The sequence below is a fragment of the Lygodium microphyllum genome, chromosome 10 (assembly GCF_053477565.2).
Source record: "Lygodium microphyllum isolate KBCC chromosome 10, Lygodium_microphyllum_v1.1.10, whole genome shotgun sequence".
Classification (NCBI taxonomy): Eukaryota; Viridiplantae; Streptophyta; class Polypodiopsida; order Schizaeales; family Lygodiaceae; genus Lygodium; species Lygodium microphyllum.
Genome location: NC_141144.1, coordinates 58,627,429 through 58,655,003, shown reverse-complemented (window position 1 = coordinate 58,655,003; position 27,575 = coordinate 58,627,429). Strand labels below are relative to the sequence as shown.

The following is a 27,575-nucleotide window of genomic DNA, read 5'->3' as shown; positions in this document are numbered from 1 at the left end:
TACCTATATTTTTTCCCTGTAGCCTGCCAAACCATGCAATATAGCTACCAGACCGATTTTACGACTAGCGTACGAGGAGGGGTAGCACCATGGCATCATGCCCGATCTCCTACATCACGGCAGCTGAGCTCCTGCGCATGCGACCATCTGGCAAGTTTGCAGTCGTCGATGTCAGGTAGCCCCGCTCTGAAGAATCTCGTTTCAGGGAAATCAAACAGGAAATGCCAATTCAGAGTTTCCATGTCTGCCTCTTGGCAATAATCATGTTTGGTATCGAGTTTAAGCATCCATCGAAGTTGTAGTGGTCAACTATAAAAAACAGATGCTCACATCGCCACTCATCATACATTACTTACAGCTTGCGGCAGATTGTGTCTGATACATTGGTGCTAAAGCATGTTTGCTTGGACTTCCTTTCTCTCAGATCTGATGAGTGCTCTCTATCGGTCTCCAAATTAGTTTTTCAGCATGTTCGCAAGTTTTATATCAGAGAGGATTGGGTTCATGCCATTATCATTCTTAGTCTTCACTTAAGAAGATTGCAAGTTTTACATCAGAGAGGATTGGGGTTGTGTCATCATCATTCTTAGTCTTTATTTAAGAAGATTGCAGGACAACAATAGAACTTTCTGTTGTAGGCAATGGTTGTGCATTTGAGGTCTGTGAGAGTGTGCGGCGCAAGAGGAAACATGAGTTGCGTTTGTGAAGGGAAGAGAAAGATTGCAATGAAGAAGAGAATGGAAGAAGAAAATCTGCACTGAACTCCAAAAGAATGCTGAATACAAAGAGGATTGATTAGTCCTTGCATGCAGCCCAAGGTGTCATTGAGGGCAGCACCGAATTAGGTTGGTCATGGAAGGTAACACCAGAAGAGGGAGAAGAATTCCTTAAAATTGGAGAGTGTTGAATCTTGTAGAAGATACTTTGTGAATGATGGTAGCCAAGTAGGGGAGTGGTATAAATTGCTGGCTGACCTGATTACATTTATGGCCTATTTATTGTCCAAGCGTTTTCCTCTCCAATCTCTTTTATGAGTGTGCGGCGGAAAAGGAAAAGTGAACATGGAGAGGAGACAAATAAAGAATGCAGGTGAGAGAAGGAACAATGTGATTGCAATGATTAAAAGTATAAGGTTGCAACAAGCAGCCTCAACATGCAGTTCAATGCATTAGTGTGGGCACCAGAGGTAGAAAGGGGATGAGAGAATGAGAAGGATTGGGTGATCGTGAAGGGTCAATGATGAATAATGAAAGTGGGAGGGCAAGCCGCCTATATATAGGAAAATTGGGGCCAAAAGTCACCAAACCCTGAATAGGGCGCCCAAGACAGCCAAAGGTACCCAAATAGAAATGCAGTAATGTGCCCTTCATTTCAAGTGTTTAGGCAATAGAAAGCTATCTTAAAGTGGCTTGCACAATGGAAGGGGAATGGAGTATAGATAGTCCTCTCTTTTGCCAACCTATCATAAAAGTGGCTCTTGTGGAAGAATCCTCAATAAAGATGGCCAGCTTGGTGAGGACAACATTGGTCTTGAGTCTAGGAAGGCCAGAAACTGAGAGAAGATGGAAACCCAAGTTCGGAACATGTAGGGCCTTTGAAACAGAGTTCGCTGGACAGTTAAACAATAGAGGCAAGGTGTCAACACCACTAATAGACATTTAAGAGATGCCATCTTAGCAGTGATAATACCCTTTGACGGACGGAGATCCTGAGATCCTTCACTTGATAAATGTGTAGAAACATGGACTTAGTGGTAATAGCTGGTGACAAAGTAGAGGTAGATGAAGGCTTCAATGTAGATCCATTCTTCACTCTTGAATGAAGGTGAGGGTATCTACTCCAGCACTTCTCCTCAGGGTACGAGGTCTTCCCACAATGAGGACACATGGAATATCCTCTATGCATTCCCATAAAATTTGTATCAAAGTTGGAAGATGACTCCAACTTCTTTCTCTTTTCTATTTTCTGCTTGGTTTGTATTGTATTTGAAGATATAGCCATATAAGCATGGCCATGTGTACGGATTTCGCAATCTCGCTCAAGTATCAATGGAACTAGCTCCTCCCAAGTGAGAGTCTCTTAGCTACAAGAAGTGAGAAGACTGGTGTAGAATAGTTGGTGACGGAAGATGTGAGAGAAGTATTACAGCTAGGTCCTTTGAAGAAATGTCCGTACCAAGGGATGCAAGCTTATCCCGAAGCTCCTCCGTCCTGTGGATGTGATCCCTCATCATAGGGGAATTTGTGACGATAGAAAGTTTTCATAGCTTCAACTCGAGATAATCAATGCTCAAATGTTTGGATTTGGAAGAGAGATGTCAATCTCTGCTAAACCTCTACAGTGGTGCAGATGTGTCTAACATGGCACGAGCATGGAATTTGTATAAGAAATGTACTAATGTGTCCATCTAAAGTGTCTTAAACACATGAAATGATAGATAAATACAATGTCAGAGCTCCTTATGTTCTCATTTGACTCAAATCGAGGCTCATAAGTAGGAGATGACCACACAAAACACATATGATTGCTAACATATTGTAAGAAGTTGGGAAGATATATGTTTTAGTGAGAGATTCTTAATAATACCTTGTCACATTGGCATAGGTATAAAAGGGGTAAGACATGTAATTTTTGACATATTTTGTAATAATGCAATTACTATCTCTCATCTCATCTTCTTGCTCACAACTTTCATGGCTTTTTTTTTCTTATCTTTCTAGTCTTTCTCTCTCCTCATCCTCTCTCTTTTCTCCTCTCTTCTCTCTCTTTTGTTCTCCTTTCTCTCACCTCTCAATCCTCTTCTTGACAAGTGGTATTAGAGCATTGGTCTTTGATCCATTTTGGTTCAATCTTTCCTCAGACTAGTTACATTCTGGTTACTCAATGACATGGTGTTAACTTGGTACTGCACAAGTGTAGAGATTAAGGGGACCAAGGAGAGCCTAGTCGGCAGAGCTAATTGGAGTACATGAAGGTAAAGTTGGAGGTATCATGGACAAAATGGTAAGTTGTGGACAAGATACATGCCATTTTGAAGGTCAAATGGTAAAAGAAAAAGAAAATAGAGTTAGTTAGGTTTAGAAGTGCAGTTACTTTTCAAAGAGGCTTTCTCTTTCCTCTTTCTTTCAAACTTTTGGCTGAAGCTTCCATGGTGGTTGCAAGAAAACCTTATTCTTGCTCTTCAGTAATTAAGTCTCTTCCTCTAACCTTGGGACACACATCTAGTGACTTGAGAGCATTATATCAAGCATACTTGAGCTGGGATCATTCAACCTTGAGCACTAGGAGTATTTAACATATTTTTCGCTGAGCTCAGCAGGGGCAAACTCCATTTTCAGTAGGCATTGAGCTATTTCTTATTGATCAAGTGCAAGATTGGTCATCTCTGAAGGGCAAGGCAGTTGCTCTTTTAACCATTTGAGCTCTTCTTTTAACCTTTTCAAACCCTAGCCTTGGCAGAACAAGGCGATAGCTTCAATGGTCAAGAATCTTGATATATCTCACGGGATTACTCATCTTTTTACTCCTAAGGCTCTCTATTTGGGGTCTTGGTGACAAAGGAAATGTATTAGTATGAGCCGCATGCTGCCCTAATACTTTACCATGGAGATTGCAATTTGAGCTGTTGCAAATATGGCAAATCCAAGGCCTGACCACTCAATGTTGAAGTGAAAGGGATGCAAGGAGTTCTCATGTTTGGATGGATGCCTATACATGTAGATTTTTCCCTCATCCAAAGCATTCTGTTCACAAAGACATAATACCAATGCATGATTTTTGCAAGGTGTATTGCAAAGTCTATTGCTCAAATAGAATATTTATGTATGGTGCCACTTGGACAATGTTCTCATAGGGGAATTGTTCACTTGCCCAATCACCATTTTACAAGTATGATCATCCATGCATATACGCATAATGGTATAATGTACATAAGAAACTCAATAATGGAGATCAAAATCCTACAAGCACCAAGAGAAGCCGCTACCCCCTCGCACCATTGGACTATGGAAGGGACACCTACGGGGATCCCCTCCTCCATATGTTGATATCAAAGGGAAGGGAGTACTCACTTCCATTTGTGGAAGAAATGGTGTAGGACTAGCGGTTGATTGGTTTGGTCATGATGTCTGCAAAATCGTTTGATGATGGCACAAACTCTAGGCAAATGGTGCTTAGCTTCATCTACTTTTTGGTGAAATGCTAGTGCACCCTGATGTGCTTTCTCTTTAGACTGATGATGGGGTTATCAACAACTGCCATTGCACTTTGGTTATCGCATTAGGTAACAATTGGAATAGTGCATAGAAATTGAAGTTCCATCAGCAAGCTCCTCAAGTAGATGGCCTTGTGGTGCATTTCATAGAGCTCGATGTTTGAAGTGGTTGTATCACAAGATCACAAGCTCCCATGCTCTCATTTGTGGGCAGCCCCTTTATTATTTACTTGCTTGTTTTGCTATTCTAATATGATATTAAATGTTAAGGTTCGTTGTTAGAGATATGCTTCTAATTGATTGCTTTGGTATATTTTGACATTGGCAATGGGTTTTCTTGCATTTGTTTGGCATTGCTATTCTTGAATTGATGTGTTTACTAGTCATGATCCTAGCAACATTATTGTTGCGATTCTATCTCCATGGTGTTAGAGTGGTGCAACAATGGAAGCATAGATAAGTGCTGAAATAAATTGTTGAACACAAGACGAGAAAAGAAACAAAAGAACAAAATGACATTGCAAAGGAAGAGAACTCAGAGATGTGCTCAAGAAATGGAATTCATATACCAAACACAAGAATGATGTGTACAACAGTGAGTTACTAGCTGTGTGGGCATCAACACTGACTCCTCTCTCCAATAGGAAGACCACCTGAAGAATGATGATGATTGAATGAGAGGAGGAGGAGCCATTGAATAAATAGGCCCAAAATATGCCAAATATGGATGCTGGTTGGCCAGCATTTAATACTGGTTGGCCAGCAATTAATGCCTAAATAATCACTAAAATGACCACTATAAAATGCCTAGATTACCCAGTAATATCAAGCATAGCCCAGTCTCACACATGAGCTGACTAGATTGCTAACACCCTCTCTCAGATCATGGGTGATTTGATACAATGATAATCAGATACAACAAAGAACCACCAGAGGAGAACCATGGATATCCAAGTAATGTGTGACCAAGCCACCACCAAGGTGCCTTCGAGAGAACCTGAGGTCAATGTCGATCGTACTAGCTCCTGAAAATAGAGAAGAGTCATAACAGATCTTCGTATATGTCAACAATGCCCCACAGTAGCATACAAGACTATCCTGGCAAAAATGCCTCTAAACATATGTGACCATGGATTCATTGCCTTAGGCCAAGACCACCAAAGTGTCCCCTCATGTGAGCTTAAGACTAGGAGCCAAGCTTGTTCTCCGTCAAAGAAAATAGCTCATCATGAATCTGGATGTCAATCCCAACTTTAGGATTTGAATCTGCCAGACTTCAATCAATGTGTCAGAAACGTCTCTCTCTAGAACTTGTGCACATGTATACTTGTATAGATGAGGCTCGAGTGCCCCATCTCACACTACCTTGTCACACTTCCTCTTTGGCACCGGAGAGTTGTGAGGGATGACCACATCACCTGGACTAGAAAGCAGCTGAGGAAGGGGTGTTGAGCTAAAACATGCTTTTCAGCTGATTAGGATTCTTAAACAGCCCCAAAACACATTTAATTAATGAAAAACCCTAAAAAGGGGAGCAGTTCGAGAGAGTGTCAATGGTCCCCCAAAAATTCTAATTCTTTGGGGTACCCTTCAACATCTATAAATAGATAGGCTGCCCCCACTCGGCCCCAATTCCGTCTATGCAGGTTTCTCACCCTTGAGTATAGATTTCAGCCATCAATCTGCACATACGTGGCTGTCCAATCCCAATGATTGTTGCCACATTCTTCCTTTGCTACATTTGCACCTCCAGCGTGTAGACGACAGCCGACAGCCGACAGCCGACAGCCCATCTCTCTCACTAGGCGACATTCTGCTGCTGCGTTTGAACGTCTTCATCACCTGGTGGTAGCTGGCGATTGCATCTACAGCTTGTGTTTGGTGTCTTCTCTCTAGGTGACAGCTTCCTCCATAAGGTGATAGCTCCTCCTCATCAGGTGACAGCTGCCAGCCCTCTTCCACACCTGTCAAGCTTGCGTTTTCGTGCTCTAGGTGCTCCTGACACTTGTGTTTGTTGTATCCTCTCCATCCTACACTTCGAGTGGTGGTCATAGACTTGGAATCTGTCTCTGAGATGTCACTCTCCAATACTTTGCTCTGCCCTTAAGTATCTGCACACTCTTACATTCATTTAGAGTATTCATTCACTTCAGAGTTGTGTTCTTCTCTCCCTTCTTTTGTTTATGTTTGAGTTCCTGAGTTTGAGTTTTGAGTTTTGCATTTAGGATTTGAGTTTTGCTTTTTGTGTCTATGTCTATTTCTTTGTGTTTCTGTCATGATCATACACTCTGTGTTTCCTCAGTACAAACCCTAGCAGTTTTCTTCACATGGTATCAGAGCCGGTGCTCTTGCAAAGAGTATTCTACAGATATTGTGGAGAGCTTGGTTTTATGCGAGGCACTCAATATGACTTGTAATTGAATCACAATGTCACAGATACCTTCTTCTCCAGTTTCTATGATGTCCTATTAGGCTTCTCCATCGCTAGAGGCCCTGAGACGGCATCATGGACTCAGTGAGTAGGACGACACTCCACCTTCACCGTCACCTTTTTTTTCTACTCCTAGTCTAGATTTCACCCACATGATAGAGGACTTTGAGGAGTACCATCGCAACAAGTACGGTGATGTTTATATCTCTCCTACCAGTTTTACTACCACATTCGGACCGGTTGGTGAGGTTGGCCACCTCTCCGATCATGGAGGATATATTGCATTTGGGACGTTTGGCGATCCATCTTCATCATCTCAGCCAGGTCGAGTGTCAGGTTTGTACAATCTTTGTGAGTGGTATGAATCAAAACCCTTGCATGTTTCTTTTTTTGAGGTACAATGTCTGGATGGCTTTGCATATGTGAACTTCAATAGAGGGGGCTCTCGAAGCAGACATAATCTAGGTACATCTACATCTTATGTTTCATTTGAGCATGTAACACACACTTCTCAATTCCCTCCCATCCCACCCTCTTCTACATCACACCTTGATCACCTCTCATCATATTTCCAAAACCTTGGATTACACTCCATATCCGCATCACATACACTAGGGGTTGGATCTTCCATCTCTGCTCCTAGCACTTTCTCATTCTCTATCCCATTCTCTACCTCTTTGCACCTTGGTACTTTGTTAGAGGGAATGTCACCCTTTAACACAGTGCCTCTCACTTTTCCGCAAATGAGCACACCCATAGCACTTGGGATGACTGTGATGGGCATCCCCCTCACTATCCCCAGATTCACATCTTACATGACCACCCAAACGCACGAGTTTCCATTCTTAGCTTATGGTGCGTCATTACACTCTCCTTGGGTTACACCTACGTAGGGATTCCTATCTTCTGCTCCACGTGTTCCTATCCCACCTCCTTGGGCTACTCATGCGGCTACCATACCCATGCCCAGTCAGCCCCTCCCTACCTATGGATCCACCTTGCACATTCACCGTATGCCTGGTGGGCACTCTTGGGCCCATTCCCAAGTATACTCCACTCCCCCATCCTACCCACATTACACTTCCCCCCCATTATCCATCACCTAGAACTACCACTCCTATTGCAATGGCCAAAAATGCCTTCACGGATAAGACTCATTTTAACAGGTCAAATTGTACCACTTGGTCAAATTTCATGCAACAAGTGCTTGAGTCTCAAGGTCTTTGGGACCTCGTCATTGGTCTAGAGCCTATGCTAGACCCTCAACTAGCTCACCATGATTACATTTGTCAATGGAGAGCCCGCAATGCCACAGTCAATGTTGAGCTAATGCAGGGATTGCTTCCTGAGTTTCACTCTCAGTTATAGCACTTTCTGCTCGCGTCAGAGCATTGGAGTCACCGTCTCGACCGCTATGCGGCCAAAGATTGTACTTGGCGCATAAATCTTGACTTTAAGCTTCAAGAGTTCTCTATTAAGAAAAGGGACGATCTGAAAGTCAAGTTGGCTGAATATAGGCGGTTACTCATCAAGTTCGCCACCATTGGCTCTTCGAAGCTAGATGACAATCATGTTACATTCTTCTTGAATAACTTACTTGAAAAATACTTCAATTTCATCCAGCAGATCATCTCATAGCCTAGACAGTTGACCTTCTACGAGTTTGAGTGTCAGTTCTTGTGTTACGTGAGGTTGCATGATCAAGTCCATAAGAAGTTCTCATCATAGTCTTATTTAGAGCAGAGGGGGTTGGTTGCCTCTTCTTTGAGAAGGAAAACCAATAGTGGCAAGAATTCGCAAGATGCGAATGCAAGCCAATTCAAGGGTGACATCTCTTTCTCAGAGGGAACCAAAGAATCAAGACCTATTTGGTAGCAACTTCTTTAAAAAAATAGGTTTTGCACACATTGCTAGAGATCTGGCCATGTGGATGAGGAGTGTCGCTCCAAGGCCCAAGGTCTCCTAGCTAAAAAGCCTTGGCAGACCATTGCGACTGCACAGTCCAGTGGGGCTATGTCTCCCGCTTTTGCTTCATCTGCTCCCTCAGCACCAGTCATTGTTACTGGACATGTGGCATGCAAATAATCTCAGAAGATAGTCTCTTTTACTACCCCTGTTGAGGGATTGTCTGATTTGTTTGCAGGTTCAGATTTCATTGCATGTCATGCATCCATCTCACCTCTCTCTCCACCTCATCAAGCATTTCATTGGCAGAGATTTGCTATTGGGCATATGTGATGGTAACCACACTCTTAGACTATGGCCCATAGGATTCATTGTCCTTAGCTTTTCCATTCTTATGTCTTCCACTACATTTACTCACACACATACACATTCATTGCATTGTACTTTCAGTTAGCTTTTTCTTTCTGTTATGTTTTACTTTGGAGTATCTCACTATTGATCTTTGTGCTTACAGATTCTTATCTCTTTTGTAGGGTTTTGTATTTCAATTGGGCTAACTTGTAGGTTTGCTTTGGTCCTTCCTGGGTTGGAGACGTGGAGATGCATGCTGTTCCTTTCATGGTTTCATCATCCTAGGAGTGTTTGCTCTTCTTCTAGCATGGAGGCTTTCCCTCCCAAGATGGATCATGCAACATCTCTCTTGATACTATCATGGCGGTGACTTTTACCTTACTCTTCCAGCAGGGTGCTTTATTCTTTTTGTCATCATCTTGGTTCTCGTCACCACATGAAGACTGACATTAGGCTTCTCTTCCTCCTTCGGCATCTACATCCAGGTTGAGAGGGGATTCTTACTCTTCTTGGTATTCTATAGGCTTCAGCACTTCGTCTTTGACATCGGCTTCTCCCCCCTATTATACCTTTCCCCTTTGTATTGCATAACTTCATGATCTTTGTACTAGGGTGCTTGGGCAAGTGAACAATTTTCCTAGGAGGAACATTGTCCAAGTGACACCTGCTGCATGAGCATTCTTCAGCATGTAGCATACTTTGTATCTCATTGTGTAAAGTGTCAGAGTGCAGCGATGTGGAAGCGTGGGACCAAGACTGAGAGAGTGACCGCATAGAGGAGAGAGAGACAGTGGAAGATGAAGATCTGCTGTATAAAGTGTGCTGCAAAAGATATGTAGATATGTACACGGGCACAGTGCACGGGACTGCGTGTCTCCACCTCAACGATGCAACCTGTTGTCCACCTCGAAGTATCGCTGCAGTCTGCACGATCTCCAGCCTGTAATTTGCACAAATCTCCAGCCTGAGATCTGTAATCAGAAGTGTGGAAGACTGTGCAGAATGTCGGCTATAAATAGCCAAAAAGAATGCACCCAGAAATGGCAGGTTAGTTAAATGCAGCCGATTGGTACAGTACAGGTCGGACTGCCACGTGGCTGGCCAACTGGTCAGTCCGACCAAATTGCCATGTGGCGCCTGCTCGGCCAGGGACTCTGATCGCGAGCAAACAAGCTACGTAGAATGTTCCTGGTGCCTCCGTGACTGCTGTGGACCATCCTGCGGTCCCCACTCCTCAGGGACCCCCTCAATCCCTAAATCTTGGAGTGTGTCACGGGCCCAACGAGGAGGAGGCTGGACCTCTCCTCGTCTCTCTCCATCAGCTGAAGACTCTGGGATATCCATCGGTAGTAACTCCTCGGGGGTGACCGGTGGAATAGTAGACTCTGTATCGGAAACAGAATCGGAATCAAAAGGCGTTGGCTCCAAAGGAACTGTCTCGGGAGCCCAACTCTCCCCTGGATCTCCAAGAACGGGATGCTCCTCATCCGCTGCTATGGCTGGAACCTCCACGAACCGCACATCTCGACTGGTGTACACATCCCGCTTGACGAGATCATACAAACGATAGCCTTGGGACTGAGAGTTGTAGCCAACAAACACCTGTCTTCGGGAAGCCGCTTCAAATTTATCACGATGAGTCTTGGGAATGTGAACATAGGCATCACACCCAAAAACCCTGAAATAAGAAACATCGGGCTTAGTCCCAAAGTAAGCCGCAAAAGGTGTCATCCCATTAACGGCCGAAGTGGGGGATCAGTTAAGGATGTGGACTGCAGTAGCCACAGCCTCGGCCCACAAAAATTGAGGTGTTTGTCGGTGCTCCATCATGGTGCGCGCCATGTCGATCACACTTCGGTTCTTCCGTTCAAGAATGCCATTTTCTTGAGGAGTGTTGGTGTTAGCAAACTCCTGGTGAATGCCTTTATTTGCACAAAAATGAGCAAACTCATTAGAAACAAATTCACCACCCTTGTCTGATCGCAAGGTCTTCAATTGCCGGCCCGATCGGTTCTCCTCAAAGAGAAGCCAATCCTTGAAGTGGGAGAAAGCCTCGGACTTCAACGCCAAGAAATAGGCCCAAGTCATCCTACTGTAGTCATCTACGATCAACATGAAGTACGAGCTCCCTTTCAAGGACTCGTTCCGCATAGGGCCACAAAGATCCGTAGATACAAGCTCCATCGGGAAAGTAGACCGCCGCGAAGCTTTTTTGGGAATCACATCCCTATGCTGTTTCCCACGAATGCAGGAGATGCATGGTTGTTGGCTCACCACTATGTCCGGTAACCCTCGAACAAGTTGTCCACGTGATGCCCTCCGAAGATAGTCATAGTTGAGGTGACCAAACTGAGCATGCCATAGGTCTGACTGTGTCTGAGAGGTAAGAAGAAGAGTAGGGAGAGCGGTAGAAGACGTCAATTTGTAGATGCCGTTCTCCTCATATCCTGATGAGAGAACCTTCCTTGACGCACGATCAAGGACTCGCACCGAATCATTGTCAAACTCCACCAAAAGTCCAAGTGAACAAATCTTATGACCCGAAAGTAGATGATACCCTAAACCTGGAACATGCAAGACCTCTGAGGTATGAGTATCACCACGTCCATCTGGAATAAGCTGCATCTCACCCCGTCCTGCAATAGACACCGAAGAGCTATCTCCGATGAGAATCTGCCCACGCGAAGGGCGCAACTGGGCAACACCAACTGATGAAGGAGTCATGTGCCGGGAGGCACCATTGTCAACGATCCACTCTCGAGCCTGGGGAGCTGTCATTGCAGCATCAGAAGCCTTCAGTGTAGAGTCCTCAAGGACTGCTAGATGAAGAAATGCAGTTGATGAGGGTGCAGCCACCGCTCCAGAATCCTTTGAGTCCTTCTTGTTGGTGTCCTTCTTGTCTTTGTCGGGGGAATCCTTCTTCCAATGGCCGGTCTTACCACAAATATGGCATGTTGATTCTTTGTCCTTGTCCTTCTTTGACTTGTTGTCCTCCTTCTTTTGGTCCTTCCCCTTCTTCTGAGAGGCTTGACCTGTCAAAGCTTCCTATTTGGAAGCATGCTGTCCCTTCAGTTGTTCCTCTTGGTCCAAGACCATAGGAACCAGCTCTTCCCACCGAAGAGTAGACTCTCGTCCCGAAGCAATAAGAGCGGAGTAAAAAGCACTGAATCGTGGCGGCAACTGGGACAGTAGTGTGATCGCCATGTCTTCGGAGGAAATCGGCTTCCCTGCATTCTGAACCTGCATCTGAAGGTGTCTAAGCTTGTTGATGTGCTCCCGCAACGAAGAAGACTTGTTCACGGACAAGGTCCGCATCTGCACCTCCAAAGAAACCCTCTTCATAAGGGTCATCTGGTTATACATCTAGTCAAGCTCCAGCCATATCTCGCGAGCCACCGTCAAGTGCTCGATGTGGGCTATCATTGCTGTAGTACAAGGCAGAAAAAGAAAAGAATGAATCCGGGCATTCAGTTTGTCCCAGTGAGACTGTGCCTTGGCCAACTCCGCACGAGCATCGGAAGAGAGTTTGGACTCATCTCTCGCCGAGGGCCGGTCGATCTCCTGTACAAGCTCCGCCAAATCGTAAGACTCAAGGATGGCCAACATCATCACGCGCCAGATGCGGTAATTGTCGCCATCGAGCTTTTGATCTAAGGGAAGAGCCGGTAAAACAGGCACCTTCCGATCCATGATCGTCTGGAACTCCAAGTCAATCTCTGTAGACATCTTCACCTGTAATGCCTGCACAAACGCAAAAGCAGCCCCCTCTGACTGTGAAAACGCAGCCTGCTAGGGCTCTTTCTTCCGCGTCCCGAACCTTCTTTACCCACCGGAGGTGATGAAAAAGGTAAAACCTGCACTTGAAAGCTGGAAATACAGCCTTCCTCCTCTTCAAACAGTAGCAAACAGCAGCAAATTCACCAACTGGACTCCTTTCCCGCGCGCCCACGCTCGCTTCAGCCTTGTTCCGATGCGCAGCCCTCCCGCTCGCCCTCGAACGCTGGAAACGTAGCCTTGTGTCGCGATGGAATCTCCTCTTTAGGAAGGTGCTTCACTCAGTCAGCCCTTCTTCACTGCTCTGATACCATGTCAGAGTGCAGCGATGCGGAAGCGTGGGACCAAGACTGAGAGAGAGAGAGAAAGAGACAGTGGAAGATGAAGATCTGCTGTATACAAAGATATGCAGATATGTACACGGGCGCAGTGCACGGGACTGCGTGTCTCCACCTCGAGGATGCAACTTGCTGTCCACCTCGAAGTACGCTGCAGTCTGCACGATCTCCAGCCTGAGATCTGTAATCAGAAGTGTGGAAGACTATGCAGAATGTCGGCTATAAATAGCTTAAAAGAATGCGCCCAGAAATGGCAGGTCGGCTGCATTAAATGCAGCCGACTGGTACAGTACAGGTCGGACCGCCACGTGGCTGGCCGATTGGTCAGTCCGACCAGACTGCCACGTGGCGCCTGCTTGGCAAGGGACTCTGATCGCTAACATAAAGTACCACTTAAGTGGATCCTAAGTTGTTTCAAGCGGTGGCTGTTGTCACCACACCACCATACTTCTTCATTACATGGATACCTCATCACTTTTTTTTCTCGTTATTGACACCCTCGAGTGGATGGGTAGGCTTGTAATGATTTGTGATGTGTTGGGTATACCCTTTCTACTCCCGTCTTCTGGGTCACTACTACTCAATTGGCCGCATACCATAAAACTTAACTCACTTTAAAAAAAAAAAGTTCAATGTGGTTCCATCCGCCTTTGTAGGGCTTGGTAGGCCACAGGGCAGCCGATGTGCACCCTTTGTTCGACGCCCTGTTCTCTTTGGGGTGACTACTTGGACTCCCTTAGTAAGATAACCATCGCCTCTGTAGTCTTGGTAGGCCATTGGGTAGTTACCGTGCGCTCTTTGTTCGGTGCCCTGGCTGCTTTGGGGTGGGACGCCTTGGGGTAAGGCAAAATCAAAGTGGCTGGCCTAACCTTTTGGCTCAATTTTGGGCTTAAGAGAGGGTGTTGAGCTAAAATACACTTTTTAGCTGATTAGTATTCTTTAACAGTCCCAAAACACATTTAATTAATGAAAAACCCTAAAAAGAAAAGTGGTTTGAGAGAGTTTCAATGGTCCTCCAAAAATCCTAATTCTTTTGGGTACTCTTCAATATCTATAAATAGATAGGTTGCTCCCAATAAGCCCCAATCCCTCCTGTGCAGGTTTCTCACCCTTTGAGTGTAGATTTCAGTCATCATCAGTCCACACATAGTGGTTGTCCAATCCCAGTGATTGCTGCCACACCTTCCCTTTGCTGCATTTGCACCTCCAGTGTGTAGGCGACAGCTGGTAGCCCATCTCCCTCATCAGGTGACCTTCTGTTACTGCGTTTTGGACCTCTTCATCACCTGGCGGCAGTTGGCAACTGCATCTATAGCTTGCGTTTTGGTATATTCTCTCCAGGCAACAGCTTTCTCCATCAGGCGACAGCTCCTCCTCATCAAGCAGCAGCTGCCAGCCCTCTTCCACACTTGTCTAGCTTGTGTTTTGGTACTCTAGGTGCTCTTGACACGTGCATTTCTTGCATCCTCTCCATCCTACACTCCGATTGGCGGTCACAGACTTGGGATCTGTCTCCGGTGGACGTCACTCTCCGACACTTTACTCTGCCCTTGAGTATATGTACACTCTTACATTATTTACAATATTCATTAACTTTAGAGTTGTATTCTTCTCTCCCTTCTTTTGTTTGCGTTTGAGTTTCTGAGTTTGAGTTTTGAGTTTTGCGTTTAGGGTCTGAGTTTTACTTTTTGTGTCTGTGTTTGTCTCTTTGTGTTTCTGTTGTGGTCACACACTCTTTGTTTCCTTAGTACAAACCCTAGTAGTTTTCTTCACAAGGGGTAATCAAGCCCTTCTTGCGATTTGAAGACGTGGATTCCTTTCGTGTCTCGGACTCCTCTTTGGGCGGAGGATTGGATTCGGAGTTTGAGGAAGAGGATGACTCATTGGAGGAGTTCGCATCCCGCTCTTCTTATTCTTCTTTCGTGAAGCTGCTAACTCCTTGCAATCCTTCTGCAAGTGGCCCTTCTTACCACAGTGATAACATTGTCAGAAGTGGAGCAGTGGTGGAAGCATAAACATGTGCTGAAATAAACTGCTGAAACACAAGACAAAAAGAGAAAAGAAAAGAACACGATACAGATGAGAACTCAGATGTATGTACGGGAAATGGAATCCATATATCTGAACACGAGACAGTCGCATACAACAGTGAGTCACTGGCTGCGTGGGCACTGGCACTGGCTCTGGCTCCTCTCTCCACAGAGTCTGCAGATGGTGAAGATGAAGTGACTGACTGAGGAGGAGCCCCACTGAGTATAAATAGGCTGAAAAAGTGGGGAGCAATAATGCTGGTCGGACAGCATTAATGCTGGCCGACTGGTGCATAAAAATGCCCCAATGACATAAAATGCCATACCAAAAAAATACCTAAAATACCTAATAAAAATGCCCAGCCTAGATCAAGCTCAGACTCACACATGAGCTGACAAATACTCTGCTAACACCCTCTCTCAGATCATGGGTGATCTGATACAATACAATAGTACAATGAAAAGGGATCAGAAACTATACAACATAGAACCACCAAGTAGAACCATGGATACCCAAGCAGTGGGTGATCAAGCCACCACCAAGGTGCCTCGGAGAGAACGTGATGTCGATGTCGATCGTACCAAACACCTGAAAATAGAGAAGATCATAGCATGTCTCTGTGTCCATCATCAATGTCTCGCAGTAGCATACAAGACCATCCTGTCAAAAATGCCTCTGAACATAGGTGACCATGGAGTCCCTGCCTTTGGCTAGACCGCCAAAGTGTCCCCTCATCTGAGCTCCAGACGAAAGCCTCCCGCTCTCTGTCAGATAACCAGCTCAGCATGAACCTGGATGTTTATCCCAGCTCCAGGATTTGATTCCGCCAGACTAAAGTCGATGCTCAGGGACGTCCCTCTCTGGAACCTGTGCACCTGTATAAAAATATAGATGAGGCGCAGCTGCCCCATCTGAACACCCGCTCACACTCCCTCTCTGGCACAAGAGAGTCGTGAGGGATGACCTCATCACCACCACTAGAAAGCAGCCGAGGAAGGGGCCACAAAGCCCTTCCCACGATCCGAAGAAGAGGATCCCTTCCGCGCCTTGGACTTCACCTTGGTCGGAGGATCTGAGTTGGAGTCTGATGAAGGAGAGGACTCATCGATAGAGCTAGCATCCCGCTTCGTCTTCTGCTCCTTCTTCCTGGAAGCCGCTAACTTCTTGCAGTCCTTCCGCAAATGTCCCTTCTTGCCACAGTGGTAACACTGGGCCTTCGACTTCGTCTTCCCGTTACCCCTCGCTGAAGCTACATAAGCCTCACCTCCATAATGTGCCGGAAGCCGCCCCTGTAATCTCAAGGATGTCTCATGCAACTTAGCATCAGGGGAAGTGCACGGAGGAGCCATATGGAGAGGATAAGAAGAGAAGTAGAGAAGAGATGGAATTTAGAGAGGAAACACAGCCAAAACACAAGCACAGACTACAGAAAAAGAGAGTTCACATGCAATAGAACCCAAAATCTAATCAATAGAAGACAAAATCTGCTGCAAAAAGTCAAAAAAATCAGTCAAAAACTGCCAAAAACAGAGAAAACGGCCTGAAGGAACAGCCACCCAGCCACGAGAGATGCTGAATCAGCAAAACGCAGGCTGTAAACTGGAGAAAACAGGTAGTAAACTGTCGCTAGCAGCTGCAGATGAAAAACGTAGGCAGCAGAGGGTGCGTAGGCAGTAGAGGGTGCGGAGGCAGCAGGTGATGGCAAAACTGCAAAAAACGCAGGCTGAAAACAGCCCCAAAACAGGGCGCCTGGCTGCAACAGCAGTCGTCTGATCAGCAGGGGTACAAAACAGTCATGAAATCAGCAAGAAAATACAGCAGAAACACAAATCCTGAAAACTGATACCATGTCAGAAGTGGAGCAGCGGTGGAAGCATAAACATGTGCTGAAATAAACTGCTGAAACACAAGACAAAAAGAGAAAAGAAAAGAACACGATACAGATGAGAACTCAGATGTATGCATGGGAAATGGAATCCATATATCTGAACACGAGACAGTCGCATACAACAGTGAGTCACTGGCTGCGTGGGCACTGACACTGGCTCTGGCTCCTCTCTCCACAGAGTCTGCAGATGGTGAAGATGAAGTGACTGACTGAGGAGGAGCCACTGAGTATAAATAGGCTGAAAAAGTGGGGAGCAATAATGCTGGTCGGACAGCATTAATGCTGGCCGACTGGTGCATAAAAATGCCCCAATGACATAAAATGCCATACCAAAAAAATACCTAAAATAACTAATAAAAATGCCCAGCCTAGATCAAGCTCAGACTCACACATGAGCTGACAAATACTCTGCTAACAAACACTGGGCCTTCGACGTCTTCTTTCTGTCACTCCTCCCCGAGGTTGTAAAGGCCTCATTGGATTTGCCATAATGAGATGAGAGCTTGCCCTATAAACACAAAGATGTCTCATACTCAAGCAGCATGGAGGACATATGTGTAAAGCTCATAGTTGTAGAGGATGTCTGCACCCTCAAAGCATTCACCACTTCATCAAATTCTGAGGGTTGTAGAGTATCATACCCATGAGATGTGCCTCTGGAAGGGTTGACTGCATGTGTCGAAGTTGCTCCTGTACATGTGTAACACGGAGCAAAAATGATTGAATGGTGTCCTTGGACTCAAATTTCATCTGCTAAAGCTGTCCATAAAGGGTCACAACATGCACGAGGAAGGTGCCTTGTACAACATCTGAAGCTTCGGCTATATTTTTGGTGATATCCTACAAGAGGTGACCGCCAGTAGAACTTCTTTAGAAATACAATATCTAATGCAAGGGCTTTTCAGTTCCATAAATCTCTTCAACCCCAGGGATCATATCCAACGCAAGGGCCTCTCAGCTCCAAAAATCCCTCCAATAGGTCCATAAATTCCTTCAACACTAGGGATCATATCCAACGCAAGGGACTTTTAGTTCCATAAATCCCTTCAACACCAGAGATCATCTCCAACTCAAGGGCCTTCAAGTTCCATAAATCCCTCCAACACACCTTCCAACACGGCTTGTACACAAACTCAAAAAGCCACTTGGCTACTCTAGCAGCAGAGTCCGACTCACAATCTAACGAGTGCCATGGGACTGGCACTCAACTAGGAGGGGGGTAATGTTAACCCTCGAATGAACAAGGTGGAAAATCCAGAAAATCTAAAGTAGAAGACAAAGCCAAGGCAAAAGCGGAATGGAGAACAGAGGCATGCCAAGAAAAATTGGAAAACACAAGAAGTGTGAAAAAGTTCTAAATCAAGGAGAGGTGCTTAAGAAAAGCCGTAAGTCAATACTTTTGTAAAAGAGCGCAAGGCGCACCGTGATTTATTTTAAGAGCGCCGGGCTTTGACTTGTGCAAATTGTAAATGTAGATGGGTGGTAGGAAGGAAGCTAGGAAGATAGGATAACAATGGAAAAAAGGGCGTAGGCTATGGCCAGCCATGCCAAAAGGGGATGATCGCCCAAATGGGATTTAGGGCTTTGTATATAAAGTTCAAAAGATGAATGAGAGCTCATTCTTTGGTGTGTGGCAAAGTGGACTCTTTCTCTTTTCTTCTTCTTTTCCTCTCTTCTTGCTTGTGAGCGAGTGAGTGAGGGAGTATGAGTGAGTGAGTAATGGAGTGTGTGAGGGTGAGGGATCTTGGAGGTGAAGCCCTCCTCCATCTCTCCTCTTCTTATTCTCTTCTCTTCTCGCGTCTCGCACATGACTATGGAGGATGGAGCTTGGAGATGGAGGTTTGAGGATGCTTGAGCTTGCATCAAGAATTGTGGAGCTATTGGAGTGCTTGAGAGAGGAAGCGACTATATCGGGCATCAAGGTAAGCTCACTACACTCGTAGAGAGGGATGGAGCATCGGCTATGTGAGAGGTAGCCATTAGCGCTCACTTGAAACGCTTGAACAATAAGTGGCCCGTGGGTCTTGGCGGTTGAGCTTATGCTCACCTCTACAGCTGAGAACCATGATGAGAAGAAGCATTCCGACTAGAAGAGCGAGGTAGAAATCTCTACCATGATAGCACTAAGAGAGATGTTATACGATCCGCCATGGGAGGGGAAGCCTCCATGTTGGTAGAAGAGCAAAATCCTAGGAAGATGAAACCATGAAGGGAACAATGCGCATCCCATATCTCCAGCCCAGGTGAGACTAGACAAACCTGTATGTTAGCCTTGCACTATAAACAAAGTTTGCAAAAGAGAGTAAGATTTGCAATCACAGAGGTTAGTAGTGAGATGCTTTAAAAAGAAAAACAAAATTGAAATGAAAAATGAACTGAATAAACAAGTGCGATAATGCAAATGCGTATGTGTGTGTAAATGTATTAGAAGACTTGAAAATGAAAGGCTTAGTGTGTGGCCACCATTGCATATGCCGAGGTGGGAAAGGCCTAGAAGGTGCAGCGGAGTTCCTAGGAAGGGATGTGTAAAGTACTATAGGATCGGTGCTAGAAGACCAATTGGTCAACCCCTTAGGAGTAGAGTAGGATGGCCGTTGAGGTTGTCCATGTGCCACATGTCCAGCAACCGTGGGGGCTAAAGGAGTAGATGGGGCAGTAGCGGGAGGTGTAGCCCCACTAGACTGTGTAGTTGTAGCCTGTTGTGGTTTTCTAGGAGGAAGACCTTGGGCCTTGGTATGACATTCCTTGTCCACATGGCTCGACCTTTGGCAGTGAGTGCAAAATCTATTTTTCTTAGGAATTTGCTACCAAAGGGGTCGAGGTTTTTTATTTTCATTGGAGAAAGTGGTGGCACCCTTGTTTTGGCTTGCCTTCTCATCTTGTGAGTTCTTGCTCTTGTTGGTTTTCCCTCTCGAAGAAGAGGCAACCAACTCGTGCCCCTTTGAATAGATGTAACTGGAGGACTTTTTGTGGACTTGATCATGCAGTCTCGTGTAACACAAGAATTGACACTCAAACTTGTAGAAGGTTGGCAATCTAGGCAATGAGATAATGAACTAGATAAAATGGAAGTATTTGTTAGGTAACTTATTCAAGAAGAACGTGATGTGATTGTCATTTGACTTGGGAGAGCCAGTAGTGGCAAACTCGGCTAGTAACCTTCGATATTCGGCCAACTTAACTTTCAGATAATTCCCTTAATGGAAAATTCTTGAAGCTCAAACTCGATGTTTATATGCCAAGTATGATCTCTTGCCACATAGCGGTCGATGAGATAACTCCAAGATTCTGATGCAAGAGGGAAGTGCTGTAACTGAGAGTGAAACTCAGGAAGCAAACCCTGCATCTCAGCTCGACATTGGCCGTGGCATTGCGAGCTCTCCATAGATGGATGTAATCAGGGTGGGCTAGGTGAGGGTTAGGCATAGGGGTTAGGCATAGGCTCAAGACCATCAACAAGGTCCCAAAGACCCTGAGACTCAAGCACTTGTTGCATATGGTTCGACCAAGTAGTGAAATTTGACCCGTTGAAACGAGTTTTATCCGTGAAGGCATTCTTGGCCGAGGCAACAGGAGTGGTAGTGCTCGGATAAGGTGGATAGGGTGGGTATTGTGGTCGAAAGAAGTACACTTGGGAATGGGTCCATAGTGCCCACCAGTTATTCGAGAAGTGTGCACGGTGGATCCAAATGTGTGCATGGGATGACTAGGTATGGGCATTGTCGCCGCATGAGGACCCCATGGTGGAGAGATAGGGACACATGGAGCAGAGGATGGAAATCCATGCATAGGAGTGACCCATGGAAAGTGAGATGATGCACCATAAGTAGAGGAAGGAAATCCTTGCATCCGAGAGGTCATGAGATGTATGTAGCTGGGGGTAGTGAGGGGGATGCCCATCATAGCCATCCCAGTAGGAAAAGATATGTCTACATGAGGAAAGGTAGAGGAAATCGTGTTAGGGGGTGGCATTCCCTATAACGAAGTCCCATAGTGTGGAATGGCTTATGGAAAAGGGTAGGTGATAGTGTTAAGAGGTGAAATGCCCCCTAACGAGATATCGTGATGTGAATATGGAATAAAGAATGGGAATGTTCTAGGAGTGAAGACAAAAGGTCCAACTCCTAGTGTGGTAGAGACGGATGTGGAATGTAAGCTAAGGTTTTGAAATGAGTGTGATATGGATTCAAGAGAAGAGGGTGGGATACTTGATGATGAATGTCTATTTCTTAAGCCCTCTCTATTAAGATTTACATACATTTGACCATCCGGATCCTGCACACCAAAAGGAAAAATAGGAGAGGGTTTTGATTCGAACGACTCAAAAGGGTTTATGAACCTGGCATAGGGCTTGGCAAAGATGATGAAGATGGATCACCAGTTGTCCCAAATGTCGTATTGCCTCCATGATTAGAAAGGTGGCCAACCTCACCAACCGGTCGGGAAGGAGTAGCAAAACTGGAAGAAGGGATGTCTACTAGTCCATACTTGTTGCATAGGTACTCCTCAAACTCCTCCTCTGTGAGGTTAATGAAATCTGGAATATTCGGCATAGGTGTAAACATAGAGGATGATGGTGAGGGTGAATATGGAGTGTCATCTTCCTTGCTGAGTCAATAATGCCTCCTCAAGGCCTCTAGTGATGGAGAAGTCTGATAAGACATCATGGGGTCACGAGAAGAAGGTGTTTATGACATTATGATTCGGTTACAGGTCGTTATGTGCCTTGTGCAAAGACTAGCACTCCACAATATCCGCAGGATACTCTTTATAAGAGCACCAGCTCTGATACCATGTGAAGAAGAGTGTGGAGGCACTGCTAGGGTTTGCATTGAGGAAACACAGAGTGTATGACCACGACAAAAGCACAACGAGACAAACACAGACACAAAAAGCTAAACTCAAACCCTAAACGTAAAACTCAAAACTCAAACACAAACAGAAGAAGGGATAGAAAGGACACAACTTTCAAGTGAAGTGCCCAAGGGGAGAGCAATGTGTCAGAGAGTGACGTTAACCACAGATGGATCCCAAGTGCTGTGACCACCAGTTGGAGTGACAGAGTGAGAGAAATACCAAACGCTGATCATCAGAGCGTGAGGAGATTGAGGCGGCTTTAGAGGATAATGCTCGATGATGTGGACGAAGCAACAAAACATAGCAGTAGAATGCCGTAGTAGAACACGTCAGTAAAACGCAGCAGTAGAACGCCACAATAAAACGCGACAGTAAAATTCGACAATAGAATGTTGTAGTAAAACATTGTTGTAGAACGAGGTGATGGCAGCAGTCACGAAGGCTGGACCACCACGTGGTGGGAGACTAATGGCTGAGATCTATACACAAGGGTGAGAAACCTGCACGGAAGAGATGGGACTGAATGGGGGCAGCTTGTCTATTTATAGATGAGGATGGACCCTCCCAAATTAGGGTTTCATTGAACTCTCTTGAACCGCTCTCCGTTTTAGGGATTTCATTAAATTAAGCTTGTTTTGGGACTGTTTAAGTGGCTAATCAGCATGGAATGCATTTCTTAGCTCAACACCCAGGACCCACAGTTAGGTTTTTGCTTTGTGTGAGTAGCATAGAGGGAATTAGTGCAAATCCTTTTAGGGGTAGATAGCCCACTTGGGGGGCTTTCAAAGCCCTATGGAGTCCGCCCACATTGCGCCGCTTGGAGATTGCAGCACTTTGATAAACTCCACGTTGCCAAATCTGTGCCTTTTTTAAAGGAAATGGCAATGCTGAGCTCCTGTGTGCTCAATGTTGTGTTTTGATGTGCCATACAATTGTACCCTGAGGTGGGAAGGAGGTTCCCACAAGAGACCTTGTGAAGATATTGCCTTCGTGGGCCATGCAAGGTTGGAGAAAGCTGTGGCAACCAGTTTGTGGGAAATGGATACCACTTGATGCACAATTTGGAGCAAACAACATCAGGCGAATCCTAATTAGGGTAGTTTGATAGTAATATAACCCTCATTTGCAGGTGGCAATTGGTATTAGGGCATTTTCTGCACAAGAATATCAGAAATCTTCAGCAAGTTTCATTCTCTTTCTTCCAATTCATTATTCACTAATGGATTGATCAATCTTAGACATTCAACAATGAATTTGTTGGTATAGCTTTGAATTTTTGCAGAAATTAGGGTTTTTGAGCTGTCTCAAGAAGAGTGTCTTCAAATCTCAGCCATGCAATATAGGGATTTGCAGGGAATTTGAGAGAGAATAGCAAATCAAAAGAAAATTGCTCATCTATAGTCAAAGTGGCTTGCATGCAAGTGGAAAAGACCCAATTTGTGCCCAAATGTGTTTATAAACAAGGGGCAATTTGGGGATATTGCTGCTGGTCATTATCTCATGGGCTGAAATCAGAATTCTCTCTCATCTATGTTAGATGCATGTTGAATTTGGCAATGACAATTGAAGATTCAAGCCTTAGATTTGAACTTGATTTTGTTTTGGATTGCTTATTTGCTGTTCTCAGTGTAAAACCAGCCAGGATTAGGGTTTGCATGGTAGCATTGGAATGCACGCATGCGTGCCTTTGTAATTGAATAAAATTTTTGGTGCAAATTTGGTCAGTGGTAGCAAAATAGGCAATATTCTAGGTCTATAGGTGGGCTTATTTGCATGCCATAGCAAGGGGCAATTTGAGGCTTATGTAGTTGGTTGTTTGTGATGTGCATACAAGTGTTTAAGACCAAATTTGCGCTCAATGTGCATTGGATCAAGGGACAAATTGAATTTTGTGATTGTTGGTTATAGATGATAGCTAGTAGTTCCAATGTTGTTAGAGAACTATCTTGGTCTACAAAGGAAGAGTGGATCCTTGTCCAACAAATCCTTGGAGAATGATTTGCGATCCCTCTTAGATTCTAGGCAGGGCTCGACTCTTCTTGAAGATTCAAGTCAAATCTCAGTGTACCATAGGTTTGAAATTAACATGAAAAGAAATACTGCAAAGGATGCCAATGTTTTGGGGCTAATGAGGTGTCGTCGTATCTTAATTTTCTTGAGGGTATTCTAGCCCAAAGTGGTTAAATGTGAAATTTTCTATTTATAATTTATTTTATGAATTTTTGTTTACTATAAATTACTATAAATCAATGCATTTAGATTTGATGGACTCGTGACTAGGAAGCATACTAACATGAAACGAGTTTTAGGGACGGGAACGGGAATAGGAAGGGATGGAGGTAGGAATTGCTATCCCTTACCATGAGAGGGGGTTGTCAAAATGTGCGACGGTGTAGAGAGATAGTAGGGTTTGCGGTGAGAAACACAAAGTGTGTACAAAAAACACTCAAGGAGGAGAAACTTAAAAACACAAGAAGAACACGGTGATGATACATTGAATCATGGCATGAGAAGAAAAGTTGATACAGTGGAGCCGAAGCTCAAAAGATGACTACACTGTTCTGTTTGAATTAGGCGGCAACACCTGTGGAAATTTGCATAGTGAGGGGAGCGAAACGCAGTCCTTCGGGTAATGGGCTATCAAAGTATTCACTGGAAGGTGAAGGACAACTGTCGAGGGAGCGAATCACAATCCTTTGATGTTGAGGAGTGACCTGCGTAGCAAAATCCAAACCCCAGAGTGTCGGAGCTGTTAAACATAGGGAGAGCAACCTAGATGTTGACGCCAAGAACTATGTGATGATGCTAGATGCATAGAAAGCCTTTAGGTTGCAAAACACAAATACCTGGGGTATGTCAGATTGGAGGGGGTAAGAAGACAATCATTAGTTGCAGAATGTTGTAGCCAAGTATAGGAAGCTGACGTCTAGCAGAGAGAAGGCCTCTAGATGCTAAATGCAAAGTAGGCATAAGCTGTCTAGGGTGGTGCACCACCGTGTGGGCGTCCACAAGAAAAAGTGGCCAAAATGTGGACACGGCCCTTTTTGGGGTTATGAGTGCGAAACCCTAAATTAAATGTGGAAATTGAATAAGTGGTTTCTCATCATCCCCTCTTATGCCTAAAAAGGAAGGGAGAAAGAGGAGTGAAGAGAGATACGGAGAAGATGTAGAGGATCTTGGAGATCTAAGATTTCCACTTGAAAGGTAACCTACAGTAAGGAACAGTAGACAAGATGCTATGTTGGGAGGAATTCGAAGGTCTTGTCACCAAGTACCTCCAAGGCTCGATCTAGGCGGTACTTGAAGATCTTAGGTATTAGGAGGAGAAATGACTGCTCGAAGACAGCCATCCCAAAAGAGTAAATGGTGGGCGAACTTCATGATGAGGAGGTGCTCCCCTTGAGGGTGGAGATGCAGGGGTCGCCTTTGAAGCCGAAGAAGAAGTAGGAGCCCTCTTGGAGGGCAAAGAGAGTACATCTCGCTCTAAATTTCCCTCTCAGGTTCAAAAAGGGAGAGGTGGCACAATGAGTGCCTTGGGGTAGACGTATATACTCCGGCGGTGCAGAAAGCAAAGGTCCATGGCAGTTAGCATCGGTGGGGGTACCGGGGATGCCCAAAGAGGGGGAGGGAGGGAGACTGAATCATGGGTGCAATGGTTGCATCATAAATTTTTGATGCCTTAGTTTGTTGGGAAATGCATGATATGAAGGGGATAAAAAAGCAAGATTTATACTCAAAGTCTGCAGTAGACAGATGAGTGGGCTAGCCATCAGGCTGAACCATGATTACTGCAAAAGCAGAGTGAGGATGAAGTGCATCGTTAATAGGGCAAAGTGACCTATGAGAAGATGAAACAAAATGAGAAAAGCATAATGGTTACTAAAATCTGGCTGATACACGAATTTCATCATGATATCACAGTTTCTGTTGATATCAAGTAGTTAACGACGCAAGAATCTTTCTAAGGTTTAAATTATTTGCTGTGAAAACTCTATACATATCACACTTTAAAGCTGATTTGATCCATTGAGTACATATGATGCTATGTTCTTTTGGCTGACAGATTTTCGCTTTATCGTAGAGATGAAGAACGGAGTTATGATGGGCACATTGCTGGGTCTTGGCATTTTGCAAGTGACACATTTGAGGAGGAACTTCCTAATCTAGTGGAGAAACTGGAAGATCAACAAACTGTCATATTTCATTGTGCCAAAAGCCAGGTTGGTCTGATAATAATGGTTAATGCTAGGCTTTCATGTATAGATTGCTGCTTTTCATCAGCTTTTAACACTTAAGAAGACTGACAGATTGGAATTAATACTGATCGTCTCTTAGGTGCGAGGGCCAACTTGTGCTTTGAGATTAGCAGATCATTTTGCAACTCTCAAAGGTGTTGAGAATCAGCCAAAGATTGTAGTACTTGAGAGAGGCTTCAATGGTTGGGCAGGTGCAGGGCATCCTGTTTGTCGTTGTTTGGAGGCTGTTTGTAAAGGTTGATGATGACAGTCTGACAGGTTAACTAGTAGTGAAACAGCAGCCAAAAGTAACATTTCAAATTGAGGCAACAAAAAGCTTATATCTTCACTGAGTCCTGTGGAGTCCAGCTGTCTGCAGACAAATAGCATGTCAAACCTGCTCACTCAATATAATTTTATATCTATTGATGGAAATTTTCCCTGTGGCACTCCATGCTATGATTTTAAATTGCTTAAGATTTGAGATCTTATGACTAGAAGATGGCTATGCCTTCTTACTTACTAGTGGCATATTGTTTGGCCTTGTGGAACGAGAGAAATATAGTGAAGGAATTGTTGGGATGCTGTCACAACACGAAGTTCACCGTTTTTTCACATCTAGTAATAACATACTGATGTCTGAAATGTATACATGTAGGTAGCAATATGCCCAAACAACATAAGGTGCATCTCCCCACCCAAAGAAGGAACCAAGGGTAAATGCAAAATTGGACCCCTATGCAGGAGAGAAAATGTGGTGTCATAGTAGCTCAACTCCAAGCCAATGTTTGCAAAGGGAGAGCCTTGTGTGTGTGTGTGTGCGGTTTTTGAAAAAAAGAAAAAGATGGTAGAGTAAGAATCTAGAGGCTCCAATGCACCAAAGCGACCTCACCCATCCCCATAAAGCCGTGAGAGAGAGAGGCGAAAAGCATGCTCTCTATGACTCTCAACGTATGGGACACGACATTGCCTATTCCTTCAAGGGCCTCCATACTCCTTGGCAATCTCTCTCACATTTGCTAATCTTTTCTACTCTTTCACCTCCCGTCACTCCTTTTCTAAGAATGCCTTCAAGAGAGAAACGTCCATAAGCAATGTAAGAACTTTTGCTTTCATTATTACACACTCGCTACACATATCATAGACTCATTCTCAAGCTCAAGTTTGAGCTCCGTATGGAGAGAGAGAGAGAGAGAGAGAGAGAGAGAGAGAGAGAGATTTGATTTGAAGTTGCCTTCCAATTGCACAAGGTTCTCCTACTCTCCCTTGTTTAGCTTTAGGTAGGAGTCAAGTTCTTGGATCAACTTGGTGTAGCTTTAGAAGCTTGTCGCATGTTATTGAAGATGCTTGGAAGTGGTGTTAGGATTACCATGCTTGGTCCACATGTGCGTGTGCACAAACACGTGTGTGTGTGTGTGGAGAGAGAGAGAGAGAGAGAGAGAGAGAGAGAGAGAGAGAGAGAGAATGTGTGTTTGTGTATGTTGATTTGGGGTCGCCTTCCAATTCTGCAAGGTCTATTGCTCCCTCTTGTCTAGCTTCGTATGAGATCTAG

General features: G+C 44.7%; 1 protein-coding gene across 2 annotated transcripts; it reads left to right on the top strand.

Moving 5' to 3' along the window:
- Positions 1–26,459, top strand: CDC25 (Rhodanese/Cell cycle control phosphatase superfamily protein). 2 transcript variants are annotated; one of them, XM_087687197.1, is made up of 3 exons: positions 1–175; positions 25,852–26,008; positions 26,124–26,459. In XM_087687197.1, the coding sequence occupies exons 1-3, from the start codon at positions 90–92 to the stop codon at positions 26,283–26,285; spliced, it is 405 nt and encodes a 134-aa protein (XP_087543323.1). In that variant the 5' UTR covers positions 1–89; the 3' UTR covers positions 26,286–26,459. The 2 variants fall into 2 exon arrangements, with proteins under 2 accessions (XP_087543323.1, XP_087543324.1); XM_087687198.1 differs by having other exon boundaries at positions 8–175; positions 25,870–26,008.
- The last annotated feature ends 1,116 nt before the right edge of the window (positions 26,460–27,575 follow it).